The sequence below is a fragment of the Psittacula echo genome, assembly GCF_963264785.1.
Source record: "Psittacula echo genome assembly, chromosome: 1".
Lineage (NCBI taxonomy): Eukaryota > Metazoa > Chordata > Aves > Psittaciformes > Psittacidae > Psittacula > Psittacula echo.
In genome coordinates, this window is record NC_137735.1 from 48,072,307 (window position 1) to 48,096,135 (window position 23,829).

The 23,829-nt window shown below is 42.2% G+C and overlaps 1 protein-coding gene across 2 annotated transcripts; it reads left to right on the forward strand.

Moving 5' to 3' along the window:
- Positions 1 to 3,452: 3,452 nt before the first annotated feature.
- On the forward strand, positions 3,453 to 20,347 carry TMEM154 (transmembrane protein 154). Of its 2 annotated transcripts, XM_080620222.1 has the most exons (6): positions 3,453 to 3,586; positions 10,447 to 10,755; positions 12,517 to 12,544; positions 13,671 to 13,756; positions 15,302 to 15,362; positions 19,100 to 20,347. In XM_080620222.1, the coding sequence occupies exons 1-6, from the start codon at positions 3,520 to 3,522 to the stop codon at positions 19,113 to 19,115; spliced, it is 567 nt and encodes a 188-aa protein (XP_080476348.1). In that variant the 5' UTR covers positions 3,453 to 3,519; the 3' UTR covers positions 19,116 to 20,347. The 2 variants fall into 2 exon arrangements, with proteins under 2 accessions (XP_080476348.1, XP_080476347.1); XM_080620221.1 differs by lacking the exon at positions 19,100 to 20,347 and having other exon boundaries at positions 15,302 to 15,396.
- The last annotated feature ends 3,482 nt before the right edge of the window (positions 20,348 to 23,829 follow it).

The window sequence follows — 23,829 nt, forward strand, 5'->3', positions numbered from 1 at the left end:
AGAGGCAAAGGTACTAACCTTGCTTCCCAGACAGGCAAAAGGGAGCCAGCTGGGAGTGCTTCAGGGCAGCACAGCCATGATGGTGGTGGGGGTGGACTGAGGTGACAGCCCTCTGTGACATTGTGGCTTGTCCGCATCCAAAACATCTCGCTCCTCTTTCTCTACATTTTTAAAAATTGAACTAGTCAAAAGCCTGCCAGGCTGCCTTTGCATCACTCGGAAGTCTCAATGGAAACGTGATGTAGCACAAAGTCATGCTTCCTGAACTTTAATTTGCCTAAGAAGTCATTAATTTGGTACACACCAGGAGGGGCTATCTTGATTTCAAGGGTCAGTGATGAGTTGTTACCCAAACGTGTGTCAAAAATAGTTGATAGAAATCCGGGTGGGGAATGCTACAACCTATGTAGACAAGACTGGAAAGAACCAGGTTTTGGAAAAGGGAAAAGGAAAGGACCTGGTTTTGTTTTTTATCTTTGCTACAAGACTATATCCTTTCCTCTTTTCCCTTCCGGTCTTTCTGTCTAGGTTTATGTTTCAGTAAGGGATGAGTGAGCTGGGCCAAGTCTACAGAATGGGATAAAATAGCCAAATATGCAGGGCAGGATAAATGGGAGAGAATGTTTGGAGCCCATGTGGTATTAGAAAGGCTGAGAGTGGTAGACTTGGAAGGAGATGGGTAAGAAACGAAAAGAAGGATAGCATATCCTTTATACCATTGACTAAAGTCAAAGAAAAGCTGAGGCTGGACAATAGTAACAGCCCTAGCAGCTGAGTCACATGAACCCCAGGTTCCAGTATAGGTTGGGGAACGACCTGTTAGAGAGTAGTGTAGGGGAGAGGGACCTGGGGGTCCTAGTGGACAGCAGGATGACCATGAGCCAACACTGTGCCCTTGTGGCCAGGAAGGCCAATGGCATCCTGGGGTGTATTAGAAGGGGGGTGGTCAGTAGGTCGAGAGAGGTCCTCCTTCCCCTCTACTCGGCCCTGGTGAGACCGCATCTGGAATATTGTGTCCAGTTCTGGGCCCCTCAGTTCAAGAAGGACAGGGACCTGCTGGAGAGAGTCCAGCGCAGGGCGACTAAGATGATTAAGGGAGTGGAGCATCTCCCTTATGAGGAAAGGCTGAGGGAGCTGGGTCTCTATAGTTTGGAGAAGAGGAGACTGCGGGGGGACCTTATTAGTGTATATAAATATATAAAGGGGGAGTGTCATGAGGATGGAGCCAGGCTCTTCTCAATGGCAAACTATGATAAGACAAGGGGTAATGGGTATAAACTGGAACACAAGAGGTTCCACTTAAACTTGAGAAGAAACTTCTTCTCAGTGAGGGTGACAGAACACTGGAACAGGCTGCCCAGGGAGGTTGTGGAGTCTCCTTCTTTGGAGACATTCAAAACCCGCCTGGACACATTCCTGTGTAACCTTATCTAGGTGTTCCTGCTCTGGCAGGGGGATTGGACTAGATGATCTCTTGAGGTCCCTTCCAATCTCTAACATACTGTGATACTGTGATACTGTGATAAAGCACACTCTGCACTTGCTGGCTCCCTGGCTGGTTACAGTTTTCCTATCACCTGCCCAGACAAAGCCACTGTGCCTCTGAGCACATACGAGATGCCTGGGTAGCCTCTATTTCTGGACTTTCATAACTGAAAGCATCTGTATCAATTAGACACTATTACTAATACTTGGAACTTCTGTCATTTTTAAATGGGAAAACCTTAAAAGCATTTGCGAGTCTCACCTCTGACACTTCTATTAAGTGTTATCATGTATGGTTATGACATCGTATTAAAGAATATCTCCAGGAAATATTTAATTAGTGAGTCAGCAGTTTCATAACTCAGAGCTCCTCTCTGTTTTCTTGTAGCTGCAATGTTGTAACTTTGCTTTTGCTTTGCTTTTTCCCCCACATAAAGTGCATAAATGTACATTGCCAATACTGAGCAACCAGTTCAGATTTTTAGTTAGCTAAATCATTCAAGTGTTTTAAACCTATTAATAAGTTGGTCATTAATTGAATCACTGATGTATTTCTTGGGTACTCAAGCTAAGAAACTATAACTGATGATCCATAAAAGCATCAGTGTGTTAAGAAAAATTAGCTGGAGAAGAGCAGCAATTGGTCACTTCAGCAGCGCCCACAAACTTGAACAGAAAGATTCACCAATGCCAGCTTCAACTAAATTACCAGAAATCAGATTTTGACACAGACTAATGTCTAGGGGAAGTACCACGAAACTGCTACACAGGCAGCATACATCTCTTCTTCCTTAAGTTATTACTGGGAGATTTTATAGAAGTATTTAAAATGGGTCAAATTTGGGATGCTCCAGAGCAAAATCTGGGGTGCACACTCTTCTGGACTCAGAGGGATGAATTTTACACCTAGCACTTATTTGTACAATGGAAAAAAGCAAACCTATGGTCCAACCACTCTGCCTTCTTGGGGAAAAGTATACTTTAGATCGAGGTCCAAATTCTGAGCCCTAGCTGGGCCCACCCCCTATAGCAAGAGGGTTGAAAATGTTAGGTTTAATGTTGAGCTCCTCCATTGCTCTTATCCAGTGACAGGCGATGCGTGGAAGCCCCTGGTGTGTTTCTGGGTGGGAAGCGGTGGGACAGTGGGGACACAGGATGGGGCAGCATGGGGTGGGGCACACACCCAGCCAGAGACTGCTGGGGGGAAGTGAAATGAAGAGAAGGCAAAAAGGGAGGCAGGAGTTACCTCATGACCTCCATCAACCATAGCACTGTGGACCCTTGCCCCAGGCACTGCATCTTGGTTGGGCTTGAGACACTCTGTTCCCTGTCATCTACAGCCAGCATCAGACTGGTGTCTAAGTGCTCTCTAGCTAAGCCACCTGCTCTTAACAAATTTTGTGTTTTTTCTGCTTTTTCCTCTTTCCTGGCTCAAACCAGCCCATAATACTCAGCTGCAGGCTGCTGAGCGAACTGGACATTTTTCACATTCGCTGGAGACAGCCCCACGCAGGGGTTGTCTGTTGGAGTCATAAATGCACAGTGTCCCACCACACTGGGGGAGAATTAAAGCTTGAAAATCAAGGCACTGTTGAAATTTGCTTGCTCAACCACCCTGTAAAGCAATCTAAAACCTTCCTGTTAACACACATAAATGAAATTTCTGTCTGACTTGTATTTGTGTGACATTTGTCCCCATGACACGGCATGAAGATGAAGATAGATGGTAGTGAAGTCAGGAGTCAAAGAAGTAGAGGAGAGTAGGAGTGTGCTCACCTACAGCATGAAGGTGCTTCAGCGAGGGAGTGCTTGAAGAGCAACTTCTTTTTTTGCCTCCTCCTTTCTGTTGCAATCATTGCTTGCTTGACAGGCCCAGACAGAATTACATCACTTCCTAAAACCCATCAAAGAGAGTCCATCTCCTCAAGAAATGCAGCTCAGATGCACCCCGGCAGGAAACAGGAAATGTAAATGTTTGGGTGAAGCAGGGAGCCAGCCGAAGCGCCCCTCGGGTGGGAGCACCGCCAAGGTAACATGCGAAAGCAAAACCTCATCGTGTTGCTTTCTGCCCTGTCACTGGCTGGAGGATCTGCTGGGAATGGTGAGTAAGGAAGCGCCTTTTTCCTCTGAGGTGGGACCGTGTTTCGTGCCTGCAGTTCTGAGACCGAGGTGGAGGGCAACACCCTCCAAACAGAGAGCGAGGAGATCTGTGGGGACTTGCTCTCTGCTGCTTTTCGCTGTATTTACCTGCTCTGTTTTCAGTTCCCTGACTCTTTCCAAGCTTTGACTTTTCCCCCTTAGATCTAACTGAATTTCCGTGCTGGCCCACCATGCATTTTGGTTCTAATTTTAATTATTTGTTGTACTTGTTTAACCTCACACCCATACTGTCAGCGTTTAATAGCAAAGTTAGGGACAGAGTATGGATTCCATTCAAAAACTGTCTGCCGCTTTCCATGCTCTCAGTGCACTGAAACCGGTTTAACAAAACATCAGCTGGTTCTGGAGATAAATACTTTGAATTCTTGGCCCCAGAACAAAGTGGTCAGCACCGTGGGTTTAGGTACTGACCTTCTGAAGGGAAGAACCATGAATGGGAAAGCCGCTTGCAATAAAACGCTGAAGCATTGGGGTGTCGTTGCAGAGGCTCTCAGCTGTTTGCAGGGGGTAGTTTGTTCCACTGGCATTTTGGCAGCCAGTGACTGAACAAGACAGGCAGCTCTTTTAGTAAAACCTTGCCAGGTGGTGTTTATATGCCTTTCGGTGTCAAGCAAATCACTGCCTTAGTGCCTCAGCATGGACTACAAGTGTTTGCTGCCTCTATGCTGCTGCAGTGAGCGGGAGCTCTCCAGAAAGCAGGGAGAGGAGAGGACCACTCTCAGCTATCACTGGACTTCCTCTATTAAGGGTTTAAAATGCATTGGTGAAATAGGTAGTTTGGTATGGGTAGTTTTGCCCTGAAAACCAGTAACATAAGCAGGGTGTAAAACTGTGCTGCTGGCTCCAGGTATGATGCTGAGCTGCTTGCAGTCAGCTTTAGGATTCTTGCTTAGCTATAAGGGTGAGCTAAATGAGGTATGAAATGGCTTGGTCTTGTCTGCATTACTACAGCCCTGCTGCATTACAGACATGTCAGGAAAATACTCTGCAAGCATTGAATGTAGCTCAGAATCAAAGTGGTATGAGGAAAAAATCCTGCCATGGACAGAGCAAACTGGAGGTCCCAGGGAAACAGAGGGGCATGATGCAAGCAATGCAGAGTGATCAGGTTCTGGCTTCCTTTGCTCATTTGCAGTGTACTGATCACTAGTACTTCATCCCCATCTCCACTGGGAAGAGGAACACCTTAGTCCCCGACTCCCCCAGCCCACAACTGGACCCCCCTTGTCCTTCTTTACAATGGGCATTAAAGGCTACATAAAACACTGGGCAGATAGCACGTACCAGGTGCCCCAACCCACTGGCTTTAGAGGCTTCCTAGTGGTAGGTCCACCCATAAATTCTAGCTGATTTTGAAATGTTTCCTCCATGAAAGTGAGTCAGTCCTGACAGAGCTCTCCCTGAGCCCTGTCAGCCCAGGCTCTCCCGAGTCAGTCCGCAGCTGCTGGGGAAAGGGAGGAGAGGACCCATCAGGAGAAGAGCAGTGTCACTTCCCCCCATACAAAGGCAGCTCTCGGTTGTGCAACCAGCTCCCAAAAGTACCTGGGGCTTACGCTGACTGCAAGAGTGGGAGAGATGAAATTGTGAACTTGGGCTTTGAGGGGGAAAATTGAACTGGAGAGGGAAGAGTTTATGTAGAGGCTTATGTGTCCCACAGGCACTGGTGGGTTGGGAGCCCCCCTGCTGAGGGCAGCCTCCCAGAGGGATCCTTTGCTCTCCCCCCTCCTCATTTACAAATCAACAGGGCAGGACCTTTAAAAGAGTTTTATTCCTTCTTCTTCCAGTCCCAGACACAGCCCTCAACTTTAAAGCAGTCTGCTGTCTAGAAGCCACTTACTCTTATTGCCTATTTTGTATGATTAAATCTTGCAGCATAGACAGATTGAAGCCTTTATAAGTCCTGTTCCTATACCATGCTGGAGCCTTGTAAAACCCTAGCCTTGCCATTTGGATTATGATTAACAGATGGTTTTCTCCCGGCTACGCTATAATTACTCTAAGCCAGCAGCTCTTAGAGCATGCCTGAGGTCTCAGCTCCAGGTGATGGTGTTCACTGCTCAGCCTCACAGCAGCCCTAAAAACCTACCTAGGTATGTGCTGACCCTAGGAACAAGTATTCAGGCCCTTACTATAGCTTACAGGAAAAGGCTGTGACCCTGTGGCCATTTCCCAGGATATGCCATGTCCTGCAGTGTTTGGTGAAACATGCAGAAACTTGCAGCGTAAGTGGTCTGACATGAGGAGCAAGAAAACATGTGCAGGAGAGGAGCAGCAAAACGTGTGAGATTGTTCAGTGGGAGAGGGGGGATGGTTGCAGGTAGTGCTTTATTTTGGCTGTGTCTCTGAGCTGTCATTTAGAGCTGTTGTTCAAAGAAACATTGCTATCAAAGATCCAGACTTTCGGCAGCTTTTACCATAAGCACAGGCAGCCATTCTGTCTTCAGTAGAGAAGTGCCCTTTAGGTTAAGTTCCTTACAAAGCCAAGGTCTCTTAGGGAGTGATATTTTTGACCTGTTACCCCTAGAGTAAATAACTTGCGAATGGGTTTGAACCCATCAGAGTCACCTTGCTTCTAACAAAGCAACAACATGAGAAATAAGGATTTGCTACATCTCTTTCCAAAGCACAGCCCCCTAAAAGCAGATTAAAACCCCTTTCTACTGAACACATCAATTCCTTGTACATATTTACTCCTATTTCTCCCTTTATCCACACACACAAGCTTCCACTGTGTTTATTCAAGTGCTTCATGGATACTTCAGAAAATCTCTCCCTTACATCAGCAAGATTGTATACTAAATTTCAGTCAGTGACACCAGTCTATTTTCCTTCAAGAGATTTTATGATAGCTGGAGAGCCTCTGGAGCTTTTGAATCTTTAATTTCAGGGTCCTCCTGAGAGTAAGGAGCACTGAGAGATCTGCATCACGGTGAAGTCACACGGGTATCACTGGTGCAGAGCTAGAAGGCCATGAGATTAAGTAGATGCGACTAAATGAATAAATTTGTCTGGAAAACCTTTAGTACTGGGGGTGAGAAATGAGGCTACAGGTTCACATTTTGACTCTAAAACACATAACTGAATTTGCAATACCAGCATTTAACACAGCACTTAAGCTGGATGGCAGGACAGTGAGGAGAAAGCAGTTTCCACTATCTGTGAGTGAGCTTAAGCAGTTATTTCCTCTTTCAGCGCATATCTAGATAACACTTTCTAAGCACCCCATTTTAATAGGATCTTGTCTACAGATTAGCCATCCTGAAACGTTTGTGCTCCTCGTCAGAAGGGCGTACGCACCCGACAGCTAGCCTGCAGGCTTTTAAGGATTCCTCTTCTAGCCAGACTGACATGCAGGACCTGCAGCAACAGGCAGCTGGGCAAGCCCTGGCTACGGCAGGAACAGCCCTTCTTACAGCAACAAATGTAAGGAGAGGAACAGAACAGGGATGAGTCAAGCAATAAGGAAAGAGGCTCATACAGACCACGTGGAGTGGTATGACTGATACCATCAGAGGAATGTGTGTATGGAGCAGAGTGATACGGGACGTGGTAACTTTACATATACAGCTTTATAGCCTTTTCTGTTTTGTCACCCTCTTGTGAGCCTTCCTTTCACTGCACTTTTATAGCTTATAGGAGAAACAAAAAAATCTTTCAAACTGGTAAGCTTGACTATACCATTGACTTAGCTCTTGCTTTTTCTCTATACCATTCTTTCTTTTTTCTATAAGTAGGTACTATAGTGTGATTTAAAAGATTCCCTATAGAGACACTTTCCTCGAGTCTGATGAGGAGGCAGCAGGGAGACTGATGATTTTACACAGAACCAAATGTGCTGACTGCTGGCTATTTTGCCTTGCCTCCCATCCAGCTGAAATCAGAAACCTGTTTGCCCGCTTACTTCAGCAGGAAGCTCATATCACCACCTCTGAGTGCTATGGCACAAACCTCAGAGGAAGAAATGCTGCAACAGCAGAAATACTGTTTGTTTGTTTGAGATGCAATTGTCTGGACTGCAATCTGTAAAGCTGGGTAGACTCAACTCCCTCTGTTTCCTTTGAAAGGCAGGCTTGGGAGCGACAGGCAGAAGAGCTAGAGGGAGGTGTGTTGAGGCAGCAGGTGAAAAGCAGGAAATAACAGCAATATCCTTGCAAGAACATTGTGCAATTGACTGCCCTTCTGCTGAAAGACTTATTTAATTCACTTGCAGAAAAGATCTCTGTAAGAGGAAATGGCGTTCACAGAAGAGATGCTGTCTTGTTCCTGAAATTACGCAAAGTGAACAAAAATATGTGGCAGCAAGGTCACTCCCTGTGATTTGCCATTTTCTTTGCCTAGAGACTAGAAAAGATAATTCTGTTTCACACAAAGACAAATTATTTGAAACCTGCTTCACAGCCCAAACCCAGGCAAATAAAAAGTACCAGAGACACTGGAAAAGCCTCTCTTGGAAATCAAACGCGGCAAACACTGCAGCTGAAAGTTCAGCACTGCAGTTAATGAGGTGTGACTGGTTGCTTTTGCTTTCAAGTCACACCACACTTTAGACATTTGAAAAATCCATTTTAGCTCTAAGAGTAAATGAAAAATAAAGGTATTTTCCCCACAAACTTTCCTATTTGTATTATTTTAAGCAATGGATTTGTCAGTATATCAAGTGCAGCAGGTGATAGGTTTCAAGGGCAATGGCTAAAGAAGGAAAATGAAGCAAGGTCATTGATGCAGTTTGGTGGGGCTGTGGTGGTCTATCATGCCATGATCTGTGGTGTGGACATCTCTAGTAATATCTCCCTGGTTCATGCAACAGCAACAGAAACAGAGCAGCTGCGGGCACTGGGGACCTTGATAAACTACCTTGGGAAAGGAAAGTCAAGTGGCCAGAATGGAGAGGAGCGCTCCCTCTCATTCTCTGGAATAGGATTAAGGACTGCCATCAAATCATGGGAAAAGGTGGAGAAGCACACACATAAAGGGGTCATTACCTGCAAGGGAGGCAGAAATTATGTTTTGCTCTTGACTGAAATACTAAATACAGAAGAAAATGACAGAGGGACTACCGATATGAAGTGCTTTGCCACTGAACACCTGACATTTTCATTGTTGTATTATGGTGAAAGAGTCTTGTGATGGTTGCAGTATTAAATACTATATTCGAACATTAGGTATTATTTATTAAGTATTAAAATCCTTTACTAGCTTTTAGGAAAGGATGAAACAATCATGTGCCTAAGTGATAAGCGTGGCTTAAAAATCTAGATAAATTATTGCTATCATACTCAAATAATTTTATTCATTCGAAATTGGGTTTCCTGGAATATGATCTCATGAGATACTCATCTCCTCTGAGACAAATCTGTCAGGAGAGGAGATGCTGCAGAGTGGATTAAGCAAGAGCTCGCACTCTAATCCCAGTTTTTCAGTTGGCGTCCCTGAGAAGGACAGCATCCATGTCCTTCTGATTTCTCATTTGTAAAACGGAGATAACTGCTCATCTCTCAGGGCCATTATGAAGATTAATGTGTTTACAAAAGCATTTAAAATGCTAAGTACTGTTGGTTCCAGTCCTGTGAGATTGAAAATGCCAGCACTGAAATGCTGAAAACCTTAAGCTCTTGCTAACTCTAGTGGAAACTACGGCTGCCCAGCATTTTATGAGAACAGGGAGAAACAGGTCATTGCAAAAGTCATGAAATCCCATCCTGCTTTATTGCATAAAATGAGAGACACAATACACCAGCATTGTATCTGAAAGGGCAGATAACAAAAAAATCCTCATTTAATTTCATGCTAAGAAAATTACTGAAGGCTTTGCATTTGGAAACATGCTCGTGTAATTTACCTAAGGACTGATTCCTGCACTTTTGGCTACAACAGGATTTTTAGCATCAGTATAGATTACAGTATAAGCCCAGAATTTGCTGTACTTGTTTTGAACTTTAAATTCCGTGACAGTCAGCAGACTTTTAATTAGCCTCAGAAAAAGGCTTGTTTCACTATTACTAATATAGCAAATTTTAGCCATTTTTCTTGCAAAATTCATGGTAAATAAGACCAAAACCCAAATCAAGGTTCAAAACCCCCAGTCTTAGCATCTGTGAAGCATAACCAGCACTGACTCTTTACCCTACGCTCCTTTGGCCAGCCCCTAGGATTAGACAGAGGAACAGTTAATTGCACCTGTATCCGGTAAAGTCCCCATGTTACTACCACCTCTTCACATCCATGCAGAAATGAAAGTCAACAGCTTCTGCAGGCTTCAGACTTCTTTTCACCAGTTCTGTTTTTCACAGTGAAACTATTCGAATTTGAGAAAGAATCGGGGAGATGACTCAGCTGGAGGTATTGGTGAACCAGAGATCATGTTCTCCCTGAAGAGAGTACTAACTCCTTGGGTAAGGGGAAGGATGAAAGAGGTTGTGGCTGTACATGGCACGGCTGAGGCACAAAGCAGGATAGTGTAGTTTACTGAGAAGTAGAAGATCTATGTGAGAGCAAAACCAGATGCCAACCTGCAGGGAAAAAAAACTCTATTTGTGCAAGACAGCTGCATGCAGACAGACCACACACTCTGACATGTCCCAGTAAAACATGTGAAGAACGTGTCAGGACTGTAAGATTTTGTGACGAACTTGCAATTTAATTTTACATCTGATGCCTCAGACTCCAAATATGATGTCTGTGGAGCACCTGCTGATTTTAAGAAATCAAATATTTACTTTTCATCAAATGATGTATTCTTTGACTCACTGATAATGCTAATAAAATCCACAAAATACTAAGTTGTCCTCATATATTTGGCAGGCTTTGAAAATGATGGTTCAGGAGATGGATCACCAATATTACCCACTGTTACAGTAACGCCTCCTGCTACATATTCTTCAACTGCAGATGACCACGAGCCAGTACTTGGCACTGCAGGCACTACTGAAAGCGGCTCTGAAGCAAGAAGTATTCCAAGTACTGAACTGGATACCGTAAATGATCAGGACAGCCTAGAAGCAGCAGAACAATCTATCTTGATATACGTTGTCCCTGTCGTGCTGCTGGTCCTGCTGATTTTGCTCATCGTATTTTTTGTAATACATCATAAAAGGAAAAAGTCTAAGCAAGGTAAATTTGTCTTCTCATGCATCAGAATGATATTTTAGGACACACTTGACCTTAACAAAATGTTATTTGGAGGCCTGGAATGCCACATTTTTAGGATGTACTTCTCTGGTTGTAGCTGCATGTTTGACAGATAGGAAAGGGATCCACCGACAGCCGGCAGCACCTGGGCACACATCCTTCCTTGACTAGGAGCTAGTTCTGCTCCTGCTCACACTGCACACTCATGGGAGCCATAGCACTGAGCTCCAGCTCCTGGCAATGCCAGGAATGGTGTATGGATGCAACCATGTTGGCTACAGCAGCTTATTCTGTCTTTATACTTGATAACTTCATGCAAGCTGAATTTAATGCTTCTATTCCCTATATTGCCCACAAGGTAAAGCTGCATCAGTAAAATAAGAACAAGCAATACCATTTTAAAGAACACATTTAAGGGCTTCTGTGGGGTGGTGGCAGCTATGAAGATACAACAAAATGAGTTAGGAATCCCATGGTCAGAGTGCCTGGGTGCTATGATAGGGTGAGCAGTGCTTCCAGAAGGTACCTGTATCTGTTAGCAAAGAAATTGGTAACTTGGAGTGTCAAGCCACAGAAAACAAACTGAGGATTAAAACCACATAGTTGGTAAGTGAAGTCCTGAAATGATCATATCAGTGTCTCTACAGAACAAGAGTGCAGCTATAAGCTCCTCAGCCTGCAGTGACATACGTTCAACATGTATTTAAAGTCCATTTTTCAGGGCATATTTAGGCTTCACATGCCTTATCACTGGGTTACCCTCTGTCGTTGAACCCAGGACACCCTCATAGCAAACTCTGAATTCACAACCAGGTACCTAGTTGCCTGCCTGTTTCTGGATGACCTGAAATGCAGGTACAACCTTCAGAGGGATGGGAAACCACAGTGCCTTCCAGGAGCACAATCCTTAGACCTGTTGCCCTGTGCCTGCTTGCTCAGAGCTGGGATTTTGGGCATCCTCAAAGCAGGGGCAGAGAGGTCTGTGGCCCTGGGATGGCTCTGCAGTCTGTGAACGTGCTGGAACAAGCGGGAGGCAGCAGCAGCCCAGCAACAATGAATTAAAAATAAGCCGATTTAACACAGTATACAATGGGAAACCTATATGGAGTTCTTAATTCTTTTTTGAGAGCACTTAATTCCTGGAGGGGAAATTATTTGTCTGAATAATTGCTGTAACACTATTCCCTCTCCACCCCCATCTTTACTTTGTCATAGGGTTGTAACAAACTTGGGATCCCTTATGACATCTGGCTAGTTCAGCTTCATTTGACTAACTGAGCTTTAATCTACCATGCAAGTCCATCCCCCCATCTTCTCTCCATGAGCAGCTCCCAGAATCTCCAGACAGAGCCGGATTGTCTGCATGTCATCTGCAGCAAAATGTCCCAGCACTTCAAGTAAATAATTTTGCAGCAGCGGTTTCTTTCCAAGACACCATTTCTCTCATGACATCTGTTTTGCTCAGGGAAGTGAGCATCTGCCCACTGCGGTGCTAACAGTTGGTTTCCTCCCAGCACGACTGAGCTAAATAAACTGAGCACTGCTTTTAGTATGTTCAAGATTAAAAATAATGGGTTCCTCTGATAATTACAAACAGGATGAGATGTTTTTTCTTTCATCTATAACTATTACACCTTCTGAAAATGCAACCTGTTTTACATGACACTATTCAAGGCTTGCTTGCAGTCTGGACAATTTACATACAAAAGGAGAACTATGAACACTGGGTTTTTTCTTTTCCAGATGAGCTGGGAAGCGAAAATGTGAAAAGGTAAAGTTTATGACCATCATTTTTATTTTTACTATAACAGTGTATTACGATTTTCAGCTCCTTCACCTCCTGTTTTAATTTAACCGTACGCTAAACACCATTACCTTTTGCCATCAATTACTCCAGTAAACTATCGCTAGAAGTGGCTGAAGTGTGACTTCATTATCTAGCTGAAAGTGTATGACTAGAGCAGGAGAACAGGAGTTATGTTGGCCAAGGTGAGCACTGCCTGCAGTCACCCAGTGCCTGCCTTGGACACTCCCAGCTCCACCAGCCGCAAGACACCACCAGACATGCAAGGTGCCCCACAAGCAAAAGGGATCAGTTCCCAGGCTCAGCACAGGCTTTTACTAGTCAGAATAAGCTCTGTGTCTTGCTCCCCTGTTTTTCAAGTTTGCCTTCTCACTCTGAGTTGAGGTAGAAAGGCTCACCCAGCTCCCATGGAAGCAATGCCTTCACTGCTCGGAAAACAAGCCAAAGGCTGCGTGGTTCTTAGAATGATAATTTTTACTGGTACCTTCTATTTAGCAAGATGGAGCTCACTAACGCTGGAAGTTATTAAATTGGCTTGACAGGGCAGGGCTGGGGTGCTAAAATCATTTTTAATACCATGTGACTCCAGGAATGATCAGCAAAGAGGAGCTAAACAGAAGCATTTAAATAAATGCAGAGTTACTGTAGTCATGACCTTTCCTTATGAAGTTGCTGCCAACAGTCACAGCTAGGGCAAAACTCCAAACAACAGGACTTTTGCCGCATGTTCCAGCAGATCAAACTGTTTCAGTTTTCTATTTACAGAAGGGACAGTTCTCAAGTAGCTGCAGTGGTCCTGGGCTCTGCCATACCCTGGGCTGCACCTTTTGAGTCCCTCTGTATGCAATGTCCCACCCAGCCCTGCCTCGGCCCGAGACTGGCATCTCACCCCTGCTCTTTTGCATCTATGTGCAGCCATTTCATTCACACCCATTGGGATGACATCTTCTCAGACTACTAGGCTAGGACAGCTTTCCAGATTTTATTTGTGTGTCTGGAATTATGAAAGGCTCATACAAAATTAACTACGTTGTAAGCAGTTGGAATTAAGCATTTCATGTAATGCCTTTTTTCCCCTCTCCCTCCTTTCAAGTCCTATTTTTGAAGAAGACACACCCTCTGTTATGGAGATAGAAATGGAAGAGCTTGACAAATGGATGAACAGCATGAACAAAAACGGTACACGGTAACCCCTCTACTCCATTACCCTTCTCATTCAAGCTGACATAGATCCCATGCATACAAAATACCTTACATTGATTTTCTATGTGTGTCACTGCTTTTCCTATAGCATTTTTAGTTGTGTTCTTGGCTCCCTGCTACTAAAATAGCAGTACAAATGTCAGGGGTAGAATTCTTGAGAGTAATACTTTAGTTTGTGTGGGAGCTTATTTTTAACATATGATAGAATATCATAAATGTTTTGAGTTTCCAGTAGACACTTCTATTAAACATGTGTAGCTGTGAATAGTATTTATATTTTTATACACATTTTAAGTACTAAGCACTAGTTTCTTTGAAGCATCTAGTCCTTTCAGTCTTCAGAGTTCCTACACTTTTGTGCTCCACATTCTGCTATTGTAGATGCATTTACTCATAGTTCAGAACACCATTTATTTAAAACTGCTGCCTGGATCCTATGAATGCATCCCTCCCCTGTTTGAGACTTTTCCCTTCCTTGCTATCTCTACTGCATGAAGCACAAGCCCCTCTTTACTGCCAGCACCATTCATCATCTGCATCCTCTCTGGCAAATTTGTCAGCCCATGAAGCAATTAGCACCTGAGGTAACTAACACCAGCAGCATCTTCAGCTCCTTCTTAACTTGAAGTATCTTTTCTTCTCCCCCCTGCCCCCATTTTCCTCCCAACTGAAATCTCCTGGTCAAAATCTCCAAAATCTGCATCCTCCTTCAAGGTTCTCCTCAGAAATCTCAGGTCTTTGGTGTGAGTTAAGAAGCCTGATTTTGAACTGCTAACAGCTTTTTACTGCCTAGGAAATGCTGAAATGCTGCTTTATTTATTTATTTATTTATCATTCTTGGTTTCTTGCCTTATATCCAAACGACTCATTGGCCTGACCTCCTAGGGATGCTTTGTTTTTCAGGACATAAAACACTTTGGAGCATTTCTTTGCATCAGCAGAGTGCTCTATGTGATAGGGTTTTAACCTTCACGGTCCGTAAGCTCTAGCAGAAAACATGTGCTAAGTGGCAGTAGTGGACTAGAGGCATTAAGTATAGTACATGCAGAACCAATGCTGTAAATTAATTTTTTTTAAAAGTTCTGTGGACAGAAGGGAGAAAACAGTTTACATATGTGAGGGGTTTTTTTGTTAGAGTTCCCTAAACCTCATCCCCAAATTCCCAGCTGGACTATAAAGCATAGGTGCAACTATAAGCAGTAGAAGGTTAACAAATAGTCCTCCCCATGGCTGTTTATAGGAAATAGTGCTCAGAAGTAGTCAATTTGTATAGGTGTGCATAAACAATTGAAATATATATATAATAAAAAAACTATGGCAGCACCTATCAAAGGGTAAGGAAGATTTAAACTTTATCATTTATGCTACAGGAACCATACTACTTTGCAGATAAAAAGGTGCAGAAAAGAATTTACAATTTTACATTCTAGAGAGACTGCATGCTAGAGCTGACACAAATTTGAAATGTATGTGGAAGAACCACAAGGAATAACCATAGTCTTGTTTCTTACCCTCTTACAGCTGACTGTGAATGCTTGCCTACCGTAAGAGAAGAAGAAAAAGAATCCATTGCCAACCCAAGGTACTTTTACTTCGTTATATAATTTGAAGAAATACAGTCAATGTCATTTCAAAATAATATATTTTTTAATATATAATTATATACAGATAAATTTAAGTTTTTATAGAGAGACTTTGATTTCAGTTTATAAGGTTTGACACTCTTATTTCTAAACCAGTCTCTGCCTGCAAATTGCACAGCTAAATAATCTTGCGGTTGTAAACCTGTGTGAGACAGACAACCAGATGGCACAGATGGAGTTTCACTTGCTGATCAGACTTTAGTCACAGCTTCTCAAGGTGTTAATACAAGCATTCAGCATAGCTTCCTTGACATTCCTCTTTGGCATGGACACCCAGCCCCCTCTGCTACTGGGCACCTGTAGGTCGCCAAGAACCACTGTCAGGTGTTTTGGCTGGAGTTGTGACCTGTTGGACAGGGGCTTGTCTGACCCAAAGAGAAACCCAAAGGATCTTCCCAGTGCCAACATGCAGCACTCCCCCAGAGCTGGCTCACGGTTCAAACAGAGATCCCAGAGAGATGCAAAGCCACAATCCTGACAGCTTGCAGACTTAAAAACTTTCTGGCTGGTTTCCCCAGGATTTTGGCCACAACCCCTAAACTCCTCTCAAGCTCCCATTTTCTCTAATTAAAAATTCTGGTTCCAGCTGGAAGCAAGGGACTGTACATCACCCTTTCCTGCACACTCGTGTTGCAGCTGCATTCTGGGGAGTGGGTAAAGCAGCTGCTCTGTGCCAGGTCACAATAACAAACAATTAGACCATCCTGTGTGCCAAGAAAATCCCTGGTGCAGTAGAAGCAACAGATGCAAGCAGGCAAGGCTGGAAGCAAGCAGGGTTGGAAGGAGGAGGACACAAGTCTTCCCCTTCCCGTGGCACCAGCTCAACATGCCTCTATTAGAGCTGCACCTCCCACTGCACACTATCACAGTAACTCAGAAAAGAGGAGAATTGGGATTTCTTGATTAGGAATGGAATAGCAGTGATTTTAAATCACCACTGATGGAGAGCCTGCAACTCTAAAGCTGCAGTTTCAGGGTAGCTTTTCGATGGGGCTGCACCACTGCACCTATTTGTATTTAAAAGGTTTCTGGTTATGCATATTGCAAGAGAAAACTGATGGGGTGTGTGGATTATTTAATTTTTTCAAGACTTAGGTCCTAGGTTCCAGATGCAACCAAGCACAGTAATTTTACCCTAAGCAGCTGGAAAAGATGCAGGATTCACTAGCCATCTGGGTCTTTCCCTCCAGCTCCTAAATGGGAACTCAGAGTGTGGGAATTATTAAGGGGAGGCAGCTGCACAGTGGTTCTCTAAAAACAGATTTGCTGAGCATACCACTAACTATAGTAGGGAGTATAGGACAAAGTGTGCTTCAGTCATGTGTTAACACAGAAGTTAGTCATACTATGAAAGGCTTTTTAGTCACACCACCACCCTGAGCACTGTTTACTTCTACTAAACAGTTTTCACAAAAAAATCCCATCATGACGTACCAGCTTTACTGACATTTTAGATACCATCCTTGCTAAAGCACTTTTACACTGTATTTGCATTAACCCCATCAGAAGGCAAGGTTTCTGCTCTTCACTGGTAAAAGGTAACTTTGGGCTACATCCTGCCTCAAGTTCCTCATCTGTGAAATAGAGATATTGTCACTTCAAAGTGCTATAGTGAGGCTTAAGCCTTGATGCAAGAAAGCAGCCCTGTTCAGATAAGTATGCCTCAGAGTGAAGGTACACACATAATTTCAGCATATTTTCTTATGCCTGGTATCTTAGGATCAGACTGCAGAGAAATTTATGCTTCTGAGTTGTAGGAAGGCAAACAAATGCAAATAAAAAGAGATTTATCTCTTAAATATTCAGAGCTGCTAGACAAAGGATATTAGTTGAATACAAAGTACTAAATTATTAGCTTCAATTTCAGATTCTGAAAGACTCCTTTGTTTGAGCAAATTTCTTCCTAAATTATGGTAATTCCTCTTTTAGATTTTATTGATTATATTCAACATGGGAAACATCTCAAGGCCTCACTGAACACAGCTGGCTGAGTGTTTTTTTCTGCCTCATAAATATGCTGGGGGGAGTTCATCAACAACCGAATGTTTGAACTGTGAATTGATTTTGATATCATTTTGAAAATATCCAAGACTAAACATTTCAATAATGACATTTTGACATTTTCAGAATGCAACTTGTTCCAAAACTACTTTTCAGAGTAAGTGACTTTTTAATATAAAATTTAAAAAGTTTAAAGAACAGAATCCTGTGGTGGTGACATATTTCTAAGATAAGCGTTTCTCTTAACTCAAAGCTACATTTTCAAATTTCATTTTACATGAAAATTTGAAACATGCTTCCTTTCAAAGAGAAAGGTATCTGAAATGGTGGGATGTCATGGTAAACACAAAAATTTATTCTCATTTCTGCAATTGAACCTAATCAGACCAAGACCTTCTGCTTTTCCTGACCAAACTCTTAGCTGAGTAAGAAATGTCAGAATAAGAACTACATGCAAATAAATGGCTGTTTGCAGCAGCTCTTTTGAGAAAAGTGAAGTAAAATGAAAGAAAACTATTATTATGGGGAAAATTTGCACTCATGAGCATCAAGGCTGCAGATTTGTGCACAAGAGGCAAGATATGACTGCCTGAGCTCCTTTGTAGGTTGAGGTCATCCGCCTTGCACATAAACTAAGTTAAAAATATATACATATATTATTTTAAATATATATTAAAAAAATGTATATTCATCTTGCCTTTGAAACCTAGTGCTAAAATCCTGTTTGTGCCTGACCAGAAAGCCACGAAATCTCCCCAGCCTCAAGGGAGTTCCCATCCTGTGCGTGCAGGAAGGAGCTGGCAGGTGGGCACAGGCAGGGGTTGACACTCCTGTGCTGTGCAAGTGAGTGCAAGACCAATCTCTTCTCCAGGGACCTTTACTCCCCTGGCAAAACAGAAGCACAGCCTGTCCCTTTCAAAGCACAAGACTTTGTAGGCTGCTGAGTACCATGAACCAATCCCCCCTCGCTTTATCATACCTCCTGAGGGAGTTCGGTTTTCCTTGGGCACTGCTGGGCACCCTCCTAATCGTTCTATCTGAAAAAGCGTGACTTTCTTATGGAGAGATGTTCTGGATAGGGAATAAGTCAGTACAGAAAAATACTCTTTTCCTAACTGTGCTTTAGTTTGTCAAGGTACTTCAAACCCACGTGAAGTATTGAGATTATGAGTGGCCCTTTTAACTTCAGAGGTGGTTTAAAACCCTGCTGTTAATGCTGACTGAAATCTGACCGTCTGATAAAAAAGTCACGTTTGAACGTTGGCATGAACCAAATATTATTAATAAAGCACTAGGGAGCAAGTTAGCTCGACAGAAACCAGTGAGATAAAGAAAATTCACCTGTTACAAAGCCAGATCTAGTACAAAAAATTCCATCTGTAAAATACTACCCTCCCCTGTGGAAAGAGGGCAATTTTATTGCTCAGTCCTCACCTGTGAGCAGGAGAAAGGGGGCACCAGGTAGCACCTAACCAGCAGAGAAATAAGACCAGTCCATGCTGCCAGCATCTAGCACCACGGATGGGGTCATTGGAAGCACTGCATGGCTGACATATTTGTTTTGATAACACATTCTCATGGACTCCAGAGATACTTTTGCATATTATTTCCTGCTGAGAAAACTAACCCAACAGCATGACACTGGTATGTTTCTTTCTTTTCCATGTACATGCAGTGATGGTGAATCATGAAGTCACAACAGCAAAGAACTGGTTAAAGTGAAGCAGTGCACAAGCTAACTATCCTCCAGATATTGGATGGACTGGATTTACATAGAATTCATCTCAAAAGGCCAGAGAAGCAAATGCTTTTGTTGTGTTCTGCTACATAGTCTTCAGAAAGGAAACATCACCAAAGGGAAGGAAATAGAAAAAGGACTACAGTAAGATCAGGGGCTGATTTAAATTTCTTCTGCAATGAGAATCATCTCACATCAAGATAAGCCTTTTTCCCCCTAAAAGTTCTCAAAATAGTTCCTGTTTCTGTCTAGTTCTTCAGTTGTGTATTGTGTGGCACTTAAAACCACTTCTGTTCCAAGTTTGGTGGGTTTGTTTTTTTTTTTTTTTTGTGGGTGGTTGTTTTTATATATTAACAGCAGCCATAATTCTGGACTGCCCTGGTTTGGCGGATGTGATGCTCATGCCTATGCAATGTTTGGTTTTCAATTTGCTGTTTGGTAATGGTGCACTGATTTGCACAGGGCATCTGCTGGGGAGGTACTAGACTAGGACTGACAGACCAGCTCTGAGAACAGAGCAGCTGAAAAGACTCTCAAAGGATTTGCCACAGGTGACTGCAGCCCAGTAAGGGCATGGTTTGTGTAGCATGCTTTTTGGTTTTCAAATTAAAAGCATTGGAGAAGTGAAAAATACTATTTTGAGATTGCCTTTCAGTTCACTATCTTCACAGATTAGTACCTTGGGCTACCTCTCACCATTTAACCCTCCTCCATGGCCAGTGCAGTTCCTTTAACAGCCACTTGCTTCAGGAATATTCAACTTGAAAACATTTTTTTTTTTTTCTTTTTCAAAAATGAGAGGTTGAAAAGTTGAACACTACAGTACTTAGAGCAAACAAGTTCAGGTAAGTACAAGTTATGCGTAACTACTTGGTCAAGGTATTAAGATGCAGTAAGATCTCTGCTTCTTCTGGTTTTGAATACTGAGGTTGCAATATCTGAAAGACATGAACTCCTGAGTGTGCCTGGTCATCTTTAATTACACTGAAAAAAAGGACTCCTTAGATGGTGAGATTGTATGTTGTAATTGCATCCACTGATGTTTAGGTGGCATGTCTCTTACGGGTGTAGTTTAAACATTTAACACACATGAAAGTGAATCCTTGTCTGTGCAAAGCTTACCCCACCTTATTTAGAATATTAAATTCATATCCTACTGTATCTCATATCCTACCCTATCACATCCTACCTGTCCTCATCTATTTAAATACATAATTTCTTCCCACTCAATGCATGTTTAATATGATTGGGTTTGTTTTGCCTGCAAATATTTCACTGCTGTGGTATCATGCATAGGTTGGTTAAAGACAGAAAACAAGCACCTCAAGCCTCTGGGATGACAGCTAAGTGTCACTAGCAGCTGACATACACAGGAGGGTTCAGCTTTGAGTAACTGAGAATGTGTCAAAATATAAAATGAAAAAATATTTACAGCTACCCATATTCATTCATTGCTATGACTTGATTAGTAATTTCCTCAAAGAGTAAACGATTTATTCCTTGTTCCAAAAGAATTTATTGCAAATATTGGATTTAATATATGAGTGAGGGTAAAATAATCTTCCCTGCTTAGATGATTAAGTTTGAAAAAGTTTAAGGTCATATTTCACAATTTTTTCTTTAAAAACATTTCCACAAGTTCCTGACAGTAAACTCATTTTCTAGAACATTGATTTAAAATAATGCAATGACAAGAGGAAAAAAATGAAAGACTAAAATTTAGAAAATTAAAAAAATGGAAGTTAGTATTTTCTGGTAGCAGCCTTGTTAGCAACTTCTTTCCAACAAAGATGTTATGCTCAGACTTCCTGCAGTTTGCAAAGCAGTAACCTGAAGACACCCAAAACAGAGGATGTTTTCTTTAACAGTACAAGGTGAAAAGATTTGAGACCATTAACTGCTGTGAGGCTGGTGGGCAGTCAGTGGTGACTCAGCAGTCTCACCCCACCTTATCCTAGCCTATGCAGCTCTGCAGCCAGCAGCCACCACCTTCTTCCTAAAGGGATCTGAAGCACAGGTGGGACCTGAAGAATTGGAGTCCTTGTCTTTATTTTATTACTTCTGAAAAACAATCACCCCCCCCAAAGTGACATTGTATGGAATAACTCACTTCTGACATGCTGATGATTCTTCACCCTGTCCTAGCCACCGTCTATGACAGTGCGAATCACTAACAGTCTGCTACTGCCATTTGAAAAGAAGATGTGTCATGCATGTTGTTGGTTTGGGATTAATGGTAATTCTGCAAAGTCCTTCTGCCACATAAAATGCTGTACAATGTCAAGTAAGATTCTCAGATTTAGTTTCACATAAAAAAACCACAAACAAATGTTTAAGTGAATGTGTATTCTGTAAACTCATGTTAATAAGCATTGATTCTTATTCCAGAGTCAATGATAGATCAATCTCTGTATCAACCCTTAAAATCAGTTTTGTCCAGAAACTAAGGTCTAAGTTAGACCTTTATAATTATCTAGATTATGCCATTTACCCTTTCTAAAATCTGGCATGCCAGGAAATTTCTTTTCCTCTTCAGGAACTTCCTAAGCATTTAAAAAAAACCACAAAGTAATGCTTTGGGCACTATCTTGGCAAATTCTGGATATAAATTACCTGTATCTTCTGCTTTTTAAAAGTACAAATCTCATAGTTGTTGAGTTACTATTGAAAAATACGGCATTTCATCAAATCGTAGCTGGCATCAAATCCTGTCCTCCTTGTGTGAAAGAGACCAAGTGGTAAATAATTTGCATTCCAGTATAGTTATGAATATTTCTAATAGCTTGCCTTTGTACTAGACAAATATAATTTTTAGTATTTCTATTTTCCTCCAAACATTTTTACATCATTGTTACTCTCCCCCTCTGAACAGAAACGCTACGGAGAGGGATCACTCACTCATCCCACACCTCACCCTGGCTCTGCACTTTCCCATTTCACCCTTCTGGTGTCTTCCTTTGATCTTCACTTTTACACCAACTTCTGCATTTGCCACAGCCATCACCCACCATGTACTCACTCAGGTGACAACCAAGTTGCTGTGGACCCCGGGTTCATGGCCACAGCATCAGCCAGCATGGTCACTGCCTTGGCTGCTCTCCTCTCTCACCCTATTTGGCATTTCCCGTTCCTGCTCACTTGTGTGCCTCTTGCACACTTGTTTGGTTTACACTTGCCATCTGTTCCTGGTCATTTCCTTTTGCACAGTTTTATCACAATATTTTATTCTTGTAGGTGGATTGAATTACAGGGGATTTAGGCCATTTTACTTCTACTTTAGTACAGCCAAAACATTATAATATTCCAGTTTACAAGTATTACCTTTAAGTCATCGCTTGATGCACCATAATTTTCCCTAAATGATGCACAGAGTCAGGTTCCCTAACCCACAGAAGAAAAAAGGAGGACAGCCAGACAGCAGATAAGATACTAGCAGACTTATTGCAATATTATCATGCACTATACAGTGTTTATGCCTCTGCTGTAATATCCTCACCACCAGCCTGATCTGAACTAACCTAATCTCACCAGTTTGCAACATATAGCACCAACTGTTAAGTCATTAACCCTCAGTAGATATTGAAAGTATGCAAAGTCACTCGTACAAAGCATTGCTCAAAAGACAGCGAATGCAATGATCCCCAGAACTGTTACCCCCTCTTCCATTTTCTTCAAGTATTTCAGTAGTTATCCAGCACTTCAAGATAATTTGACATTTAATTTACAGCGTGATCACTTTTTGTCCTACAGAAGGCAGAAAAGCTATGGACTGAAAGAAGGAATTGTTGGAGAAAGATGTGCACAGAAGGAAGAATAATGAAGTACCAATATCTCTCCTACATATGCTAAAACAGTATCTTAACAGAGAATTAAAAAACACCAAACACCACACCACAGAAATAGCTCCTCCATAAAGTTAAAAACAAGGTTATTGGCATTGCCAGCAGTTAACCAAAACCACAGTAGTCCTGCACTTGTAACTCTAAAATTAACCTTGGCGAAAAAGAATGGGGTTTTTAGTTTCTAGGTAGTCACAAGTCATGGATCCACAGGAGACTCTTGATCCAAAATAAAAAAATTGTTTTGTAATGCTAAACCTGATGTAGATCTATAAAAACCCCACTTTTGTTTACTTCCTATATAGGAAATTGCTGTATGTGCAACTTTCATCAAATAGCTGTTTCAAATTATTTTGTAATGTACATATTTCAAAGTCATAATATTTCTTAATTATATATGAACTTGAGATTTTTAAAGAACTTCTAATAAAGGTTTACAACAGTTTTCAGTCTCTACAGGTTCTCTTCTCTCCATAGTCCTGCCAATCCATTCAAGTCAATGGGTGCTAATTATGTGTTATTGATGTCAAGATTACTCAGGCCTTAGAAGATGTACAAACATATATGTGGAACATAGATATGTTACTCATCTGCTCTCAAATTCAACCTAAGAAAATGCTAGTGCACTGGCTTGTTCAACTACAGAAGTGCTTTGAAATTAATTTTACCGAAGGAAGAAAGCTGCTTTTATTTTATTATATTTTTGTTGGGATATTCCAGATTGTCTTTATCAACAATCAGATTCTGGCTCTAATGAAACTGGTGATTTCTCCTTGGATGAAACATCTCCTGGATGAAACTCCCATGATTTCTCCTTGGGTGACTGTA